General features: G+C 45.6%; 1 protein-coding gene across 1 annotated transcript in view; it reads right to left on the reverse strand.

Moving 5' to 3' along the window:
• Nucleotides 1–5,424, reverse strand: part of LOC106820841 (RNA binding protein fox-1 homolog 1-like) — a 74,194-nt gene extending 68,770 nt beyond the window's left edge. Inside the window, exon 1 of the mRNA XM_014825425.1 lies at nucleotides 5,274–5,424. Coding sequence (XP_014680911.1) covers nucleotides 5,274–5,291 — 18 coding nt within the window. The 5' untranslated portion in view covers nucleotides 5,292–5,424. The remainder of the gene's footprint in view (nucleotides 1–5,273) is intronic.
• Between the last annotated feature and the right edge of the window lie 4,302 nt (nucleotides 5,425–9,726).

A 9,726-nucleotide genomic window follows, 5' to 3' on the forward strand; every position in this document is an offset into this window, starting at 1 on the left:
CGCGTCAAAACAATTTGAATTGAGACCCCCGCGCCCTCACGTCAACCTATTATTGCTGCGCGTTGCATCCTGCCCAGTCAGTTCCCTATAGTGGACTGGATTGCTCAGTGTTGTGCGTTGGTACGCTCAGGGTCCACCGTTGTTGTTACTGACAAATCTTTACCCGTCTTGGATCAGCGTCTTAATGACGATATGGAAGAAGTCCGAAAATTGTGTTCCGGGAACAAGATGGGCATTAATTCATTGAAGACCAATTATATGGTAGCTACTTCCAGATAGATACGTTGCACATATTCCATTTCCGGATCTCCATGCTGTTTATGATAGCAGCTCCGTTCTTACTTTCACATCGAGAAAATTTTAGTCGTCTACGGTGACGACAATCTCACGTTTAAAGATTATATTGTGAACGTATGTGGTGAGATGGAAAAAAAACTGATACTGTTTGGACGAATCAGAAAATTTCCCGATCGCGATTCCTGTCTGAAATTTTATTATGGCCTTGTTTTGCCGGATATTGATTATGGGATTGTTGTATGGGAGAATGCTGCAAAGAGTTACATGCACAGGATTTTCAAACTACAGAGAAACTGTTTGCGCGGTTGATTCTGAACATTCGCAGACCATTAGGCGCCAGCACGGAAATATTTTTTTGCAGCTAGATTTTATTACCATCGATCTCTTTTAACCTATATAATTTTACATTAAGCAGGCACCAGCCTATTTCGATGATGTTTGTACTTTTCAGCATGCTACATACGGACGCGCAGTGCGAGGTAGGCATTGGCACGTTTGTATCCACTCTGTGCACGCACAGAAATTTTCAGAATTTTTTTCGATGTGCTGCTGCAGCGGTTGAGTGGAACAATATTGTTTTCCAACTTACGTTAAAGAATCCACTCTACTTCGAGCGCGTCTAAAGAAAATTCTACACCATCTGGCAGCTCGCTTTATGGTTTATTTGCCTGGTATAGTTTTAGTCTGTACAGGTACATCGTATTTTGTATACGACATAATACGTGTTTATTGTTAGTTATACAAAGTACGGCTTAAATGTGCTATTGTTGTGTGACGGTAATGTGGAAGATAGGTATGTACAAATTTTTGTGTCTGCACCTCCCATGTTTCACCGCTTTTAAATACAGGTTTTACTTACTCACTCACTCCCTATAGGTGTCACAAAATTCGCGCATGGATTAACACTACGTAAATGCTAGCTCTAACAAGGTGGTTACAATTATTGACGCTGCTTTATAATTAAACTCCATTATCACGCAACGCAATGGAATTAGCGGTGCTCGCCTCTCCTCTCGTGAGACCTCTCCTCTCCTCTCCTCTCCTCTCCTCTCTCTCCTCTCGTTAAAAACGCGGCGATGCCAGCCGTGGAAAGAAACACGCGACCGCTCACGCCTAAAATAGCAGGCAGCGCACATTAACGGCGGCCGTAGACCGTCGAAAAGCTTGCCGCTGATAGAGTGTGGCGTAACCTCGTGAATACATCTTCTAGGAAGAGTTTTTAGTGCTTCCTTTTAACGTGTTATCGCGACTTAGCCCGGTGCAGCTGGTGTGTGCATGCTTGAGCCAGCGCAGGCGGTGATACGCGATAGGTTGTGTATGCCTTCCTCTCCGGCTGTATTCTCTCGTTCCACGTAAACAGTCGGCACATATCCTCTTTGCTAGGCTTCGGAGGAACGCGCCACGCGAGCAGCAACAGTCAGGGTCAGCAACGCTCTAATTCGCGCCTGTGTTTACGCGCGTAGGGTCTCCTTGCCATGGTTGTCAGTAGATGCATTGTTGATTCGTGCGCGCGCGGTTTCAAGTTATACTGGGGAAGATGTCCCACTGTGGGGCGGCCATCTCTGAAATTCATCCTTGCCGTTACAAGGCACCGTTGCCCTTACTACCGTAGAGACATTGCCATTGTATAGCCGTTATTTTAGCGCTACTACAGTGTGTGAGAGGACGAGAGAGGTGAGAGTGAGGAGAAACATGAGTTGAGAGATATAAAACAAGGAGAGAGAGAATGAGAGAAAGAGAGAGAGAGAGAGAGAGAGAGAGCGCGCGCGCGCGAGAGAGAAACAGAGAGAGATTGCGCGTAACTTAGATTTAGAGTACTTCCGATTTCATGCCGTTAACTGCCGTATTTAATCTGAAAGATATTTTGACTTTTTCCGACTGACAACTCATTATTATCGCTTTAGCAACGAGCCTTTTTAGAGTCGTACGACACAAGTACAAAGGTCGGGAAAGGAGATGTCGGCCGCAAGTTGCATAATATGCAGCGAGAGCCCGGAGCAGGTTCCGTCAATGCTACACGTTTTACGTAGTATTTGATTCCCCCAAATTAAGTGTCTCGCTTGAGGAATACCGACGTCTGCATGGGGAAGGAAGGGCAAACGTGGGTACCACCGTCGGTACTCTTCAAGCGTAACGCTAAATTGAAGAGAATCAAATACTACATACAATCCAGCGATGACGAGACATCAACGAACTTCTCTTTTTGTTTAACGGGCAAGATTTTCAGTTTCCTTGGCAACACGTATAGCTGCTATCTATACTTAGACGTGCCGGGGACAGTGTGCAGGAATAAACACTAAAACAGCGACTGCCGGTGTGCTGGTCCATTACACGTAAATGTCTGTCGATCTCGTGTTTACGTCCGTCGCGTCCGAATCACTCTCGCTGGTAGAGGAAACAGAAATCAGACGCTTCGGACTTTGATTGAGCCTATTTATTCCAACACACACACACACCGGAGCAGCTGTTCAAATATTGATAGCTGTGGAGTAGCAAGGTATTTGACGACTAACGGACGGCCAGGAAAAACACGCGGGTGAGATGTCAGTCGTAAAGCACGGCAGAGAGTTCTCATCAATAAATAACGAATCGTTCATTGTTATGCTACTATTGTGCTTAGCATCTCACACGCGCAATCTATACGAAGAAATCACACTGTATACAATTAGTATCTTTTACACTTACATATTTTAAATGATTTTTATGTTTAGGCCTACGCAAGGAATCTGTTGCATTTGCTGTATTGTAACTTTTTTATATTTAGCAACGCATTGTTTCTACGCAAACGCACTCATAGTAACAACTGAGATTCCCCGCCGTTACTGCTTGCTGGGCCTATACGCTTCCACACGCACGCGAGAGATGGATGGATGGTCGCGTGCACGCCCGCTCTCACGCACCCCTCATTTGAACACACACGCGCGCGCGCGCGAACACGCATACAAGTACGCACGCTCGTTTGGCCGCTTGCACACTGGCACGCACATACACACACACTAACATGCACACGCACACGCACAGGCGCACACGCACGCACACGCCCGAACAGATGCTTACAAACACAGGCACGTAGACACGCGCTACAAGTGCGCTTACAAAGACACGTCGGAATATTACAAAGGGAACGCTGTGCGCCTGCTTATATGCATGTAGACCTGATGTAGACATATATCAGGATGAGGGATCGAATGCCTCTGCTCACATAGAATAACTGCGCTCGTGTAATTTAGTGACAGTATATAGCATAACAACGTAGCGCATCGATATCCTATTTGCTCGTGAAATTAGGGATTCTGTGGCGGATTATTATTCGGTGATTACATTGCCTGAAGGTCACAGCAACGTGTGACATGCCGACGTCTACACCGTGGTCGCATTTTTGTGCGAGGTCGGTCAGTTGTTTGGTATCGCCGACGTCGTGCTTATAGCGATACACTATCAATCGCGTTGTAGGCTTTGCTCGCTATGAACCAATCCGGCATCTCCTCGTCTATTTAATGAGCCAATAATTCCAGGAAACATCCGCAAACAGCAAACCGCCGTAATTTGCGTACGGTTTCACTGCGTCGGTTCTATTCAGTAACGCGAGGCTACAGCGTACGTAGTGAAGAGACATAGGAATATACGAATCAACGTTGGAAATCGTACACATATGCTAAGCCGTTAGGAAATGCGCAGCCAATTTATTAGTGGGAATTAAGGTCGCTGCACTGTGATTAAGTGCTGCACTATAGTCGCAAATGGGCTGCGGTGTTTGATCCATGTCGAACTGCGGGTGCATGACACATAACAAAATACTGTAGGCCTATAAGAGATCGGAATGTCGTTTTCCGGCACCGTTTAAATTTTAGACGGGTTTATTACGTTGATATCCAGTATTATTGTTTAGAGATATAGTATCCAGCAGCATAACATCAGCAGTGTGACATAACCGATACATGCCTTGCCCGGTCATTAGCCTTGAAGTTGACATGTGAAGGCTGACGTATGTCACAGACGTCAGTGGCAGCGCCGCAAACATTTAGGAAACGTCAAGCGGCGATGTCTGCACTATGCCAGCATTTAATCTGCTGTCACCACTTATATTCGCGCAATTATTATTGAAGCCTGATTGTTTCATTATTTACTAGAGGAGTGTAGCGACCTCGGCACACCATCAATAGGTTGCGATGGGGGATATTGATAGACGCTGCTGCTCTTCTCTTAAAATGAACGTGAATCGTTTTTTCACTCGGCAATCGTATTTTTGTTCGTGTCAGCTTGGCTCCACGTTTTACTAATGAAATATTGATGTTTGAGACGAAGCCTCTGTAGCCGTATTAGCTTCTATTAAACCTACTATAGACAAGTTGCCTACACGCACATATACGTGATGACTCACGTGCAATGATATCACGCTAGTATCGTAACTATACCACACCGGGTAGTCCCGTACACACGCTGTGATGTGTACAGTACGAGTGGAACTGACATGGCAGCTCAGCTCAGGCTAACTGCATTACCAACGTAATCAATATTCAAGACTGATTCACTAGACTATAGCACTAACTGTGGATTTTAGAGTTCAGAATGCTTCGACAGTTAATCAACACTAATTGAAAACATATACACTGCGCAGGAAATGCATCGATCTGAATTTTTTTTTCTCTTGAGAGTGAGAGAACGAAAGCGCAAATTTTATTTGCACAATCCACTCCTAATGAAATATTGACCACTGATGACATTTTACAGTTACTTTCGAAATGTTTCGTAGCGATTGCTACATTTGTAAATCATTTTTAATTATCACAATCTCGCTATTTTTGCACTGAAATCAGTATTCACAATAATCCATATGCTACTCAGCCACGTTTTTCGCAGCTGCTCGTGCGTTACGTGAGCTATAACTGGCTTCCTGAAGCCTGCGGCAAAACAACCCTATCAATGCCCTATTGTAGCAGCGATATTGATTAAGTTCATATATAATAAGTAATTACCAGAGGCATAGCTAGCATATCTGCAGATGACGTGATGCTTTGACTTTTCACCCGATCCTCCAACTCCTTTTCTTCTTCGGCGTGACGTAGGCAGACGTTTGAGACGTACAGTCCTTCCAGCTTAGCGGCAGAATGACACTATATATATATATCCAACATCGAGCAGCTGACCTGGCAGCTGGCACCTCTAGTGTATGGTAACTGCATCCTACCAGCAACACTTGAAGCCGAAATCATATTTACCACATCCCCATGGCCATCAGCCAATCCGGGCAGATGTCGGCGCGGTGACGTCATGTAACGGGCAATGGCATCTATGGGCAGATATTCCACTCACACACGCGCGTATATACGCAGAGCCCCAGTCGTTTCTGCACCAATTTTTGCAAGTGAAATCCGCGACGCATGCTATCGGTTCTTCGTCAAGCCTACGTGAGTAGGAACAGGGCTCATCGTGACGGTTAATGGCCCGTGGTATTACCAATGATGGAAAGGCTGGCCTCAGCTGCATATGCGCTTTGTAAAAAAACACTATATCTTCGGAAGGAAACGACGTATTGCAGAATTGTGTTGCTCTAGTTTTACGTAAGTCCTCCTACACGCATGTAAAACACTGAAACAATCAGTGTTTGCATTTTAACAAATTGCATTTTAACAGCATTGCAATTGCAATTTTAACAAATTGCAATTTAACAGTGTTTGCATTTTAACAATACATCTTCTGGCAGCAGTCCCTGTTTGCAAACCGCGTGTAACATGTGCTGCATCACGCCGTGCAGAGTAGAATCTAAGCACACACGCGAAATAATGAGCTTCACGATAAGTTCACCCAGGGCCGTAGCTTGCGGGGGGGGGCAGCTGCCCCCTATATTTTGGAGCAAAAAATAAATTGTTCTACTAAAAGAGAATTGTCGTAGTCAGAATGAAGGTTGTACATGTACTCAAAAGTGCCTCAAATACCATCTCCTGCGATCAACATTTTCCACATTTTCTGTGGGAGGACCCCCAAACCCCCACCTGTTTTTCACCCCCTCCTTGAAATCCTGGATCTGCCAGTGCCCCCCTAGGAATTTGCTTAGCTTACGGCCCTGACACCCTGTTGTATATAGTTTATATTGCATACTAATACAAATTATTGTGGTTCTCTAATGCATTACGTAAATAGGGGTAAGAATACTTAATTTCTTAGTCATTTCTTTATGTTGTCAGACGAGAAAGTGGTGCACGTCATATGGAAATATATGTTGTAGGATTTAGAGTTTAATTTTTGCGTTTAAATAAAATTAAATCAGTTAAGGACAATATTTCGTCTGCCTAATGGATGAAATATTAAAATATTAAGTGTGTCTCTATACAGTTATTTTCTTGTACATTGATCTGCTAGATCTTGCTCTTGCTTCTTGCTTAGATCTGTTCGGACTGTAAGACGCAGGAAAACTGTCTGAGCTTGCCAAGAACCTTTATGAAACAAACTGCACAGTAAAACAAAAACACGGTAAAACAAAAAACACACCTCCTTTTGATATATATATATATATATATATAACTGTTTCTATAATGATTTAGATTTACTATCTCCGCAGCTCGCTCTTTTCAGCAATTGGCCTTGTCAGCACTTCGTTGCGGGATGAAAAGGGGAGAGACGAGAGAGAGTGAGGCGAGGAACAGAGAAAAGCGGGGGTACAGAGTACAAGGAGAGTACACGAAGAGACCAGACCAACCTAGTGTTCTTCCCGAAGTTCGTTAGTTAAACACCGCTGGGCCTGCTCCGCTCGTAAAATTGCAACTTAAGACATTGCGAGAGAGAAATCCGATCGGATGTATTAAGCACAGCAGTCGACGCCATTCGCGTGGGTTCGTTAGGTCGGTCCAGACTTGAAATTCTAACGTGCTACACGACCAAAGTCGACGGCCAGTTGTAGATACCGTACTGCGCGATGTCGGGGAATCTCAGCTTCGATTTCTCTCGCGGGCTAGCTTCTCTCGGTAATCATTTCTCGTTCCTCTTAGTAGATTACGAATACAATTGTCGTCGGCAATCGACGGTCGTTTTTTGTTTCTCGTTACAAGTGCGAGTGATATAATCGTAACACATCTCTTGATCTATTATCGGTATTGCTTTAGATGAGACACGCGCCCGGGTGTGATAGGCAGTAATTCCACGCGCTATATGCAAATTTCTGACATTTTCGCGGATTTTGAAGTATTACCACAATGATGAATAATTAATTTATTTAATCATAATCCATTTGTTGGGTATCAAAACTAGATGGCTCATAGAATATGCGGTCGAGGGATGACATTAGCGAGCAGCGGCCATCTTGTCTGGTATCTGGATGTGGATGGAAATCCGAAGAACTTGCTCGGGATGCCATTGCATGGTTTTCTCTCCATGCGCGAGCGACCGCTATTGCTCATCCTTGGTAGCTGGTAACTGAATTGAAGTGAATTGAAGAAAACTGACCTGACCTGAACTGAACTGAACTAGATAGACCTGACTTCAATGCAACTCAACTCTATTCAACACAGCTCAACTAAACTCAACGCAACTTAATTCTTTAATCTGAATCGAAATCAACTGAACTGCTGATAGCCGCTTTCCCGCGTACTGGCAGTTCAGCAGACGATAATGCAGCAACAAAAAACTCATTTTCTCTCTCGGCGGGGTTTCGCCGCTACTAGTGCTACCGCAAACTAGCGATACTAGTGCTACTACGCGCTACTAGCGCCGCTACGCAAAATAATCGCGTGGTGGAAATCAATGAATTGCGACCGCTAAGGATGTGAGAGCAAGCACGACAAAAAATTCCCGCAAACGACCTTTCCAGCGTTCGACGAAAATTTACGAGGCAAGGAGAGAAGCCGTCATTCTATTGCGACGTTACGAGTACACACGTGCGGCCCTTCTCGTACATATTGAGATACACTTCGTCTGTTTGATGAGGTGTGGTGGTGTCGTGCGGGTGCGACACTGAACCGAGAGGTAGCAGCGCTACAAACATCGTACGGACATGGACGTGTGGATGTACAGGGTGACGGCGGGGGTAGCAGTTGATCGAACACCAAACACAGTCATGGGGAGCATATGCGGAGAAATTTCTGGGTATTTATTAGACTATATATTAGACGCTCTAACAGCAAACACAGACTTGGCGACGTGCGGCGTAGACACAGGGATAGAGAGATGGCGAGAAAGAGAGAGAGAGAGAGAGAGAGAGAGAGAGAGAGAGAAAGAGAGAAGAGAGTGAGAGAGAGAGATGAGAGAGAGAGAGAGGAGAGAGGAGAGAGAGAGAGATATAATCACGAAGAATCGGTCGCCGAAAATCCAATGCTCGCCGACCGATTGATTGGAAATCAGAAATACGAAAGCAGCTTCGCGAGCAAGACAGAGGAGTTACCTACCCAGAAGGGGTTAACCTACCCACGATGCTAGAGAGGAAGAGATAAGATTTTTGGAGACAGTGCAGATGAGCGCCGGAGCCTAGGCATGCGTTGGCCTAGGCTGAGTATTGTATATATTTTGTAATTGTTGCAGTAAGTAATAAAGTCAAAACCGTGAACAACTAATCTCGCGTCACTACGGCTCTAGCCTTGCTACAGATCTGCTATTTGCTACAATCTATGACCGCATATCTTACGCTTTCGACGCTCACACCCGCAGCATCCATTCACTCCCCATTCACAGTACAGACACATGCGCGCTCCGCGATTTATATGCTCGCGACGCCGCGCGCGATGTAAATGCAATCTTTGCCAACTACATATAACAAACTAACTGCAATATTCCAGGTGTCTGTCGCGCGCGTCTTCGCCGCGGCCCGATTCTCAGCGCAAGGGATTGAAATTTGACGCATTAGTTTTGGACCGGCGGTTTTGGCGCCTCCGGCCTACAGTGCATACAGCCCGACCTCGCAGAGGGCGACTTTCATTAGATCAAATCCACGCCATTACAACTTCGTCGGAAATAGACATCGAGAAGATCTTCAGCGCATGAACTCGTTTCAAAATCACTCGTCACGCGGCATATACGCTTTCCACTTCGCGCCGGGCGGCCACGCGTGGGCAAATCTTATTGCGTGACACGGCGACACAGCAACACAGGATCATGAGAAGGAAAGTGGTGGCGTTGAATTGGATACTCCCTCAGGAAGCCTGCCAGAACATTACCAGGCGGCCTTGACCTGGAATCCACAAGGAAGTGCGAAAGAGGAGAAAAGGCCCAGAAGAACAATCGTAGGCGTAGAAGACACCAACGGCAGAAACTGCAGAGTAGTCGGTCACCTCCTGAGAGGGAAGAATGAAAAACCAAGCCCAGCGGCTCGACGTTGCGCTGCGGCAGCGTCTGTCGATGACCTATGGGCTCCTCATAAGGCCGAAGGGTCTAATCAGTAAGTAAGGAGGAGAAGGCTGAGTGCAGCACATCAGTGGCGAGTGGGGGGGGGAGGGGGTCTCG

The sequence above is a fragment of the Priapulus caudatus genome, unplaced genomic scaffold (assembly GCF_000485595.1).
Source record: "Priapulus caudatus unplaced genomic scaffold, Priapulus_caudatus-5.0.1 Scaffold49, whole genome shotgun sequence".
NCBI classification, from domain to species: Eukaryota; Metazoa; Priapulida; class Priapulimorpha; order Priapulimorphida; family Priapulidae; genus Priapulus; species Priapulus caudatus.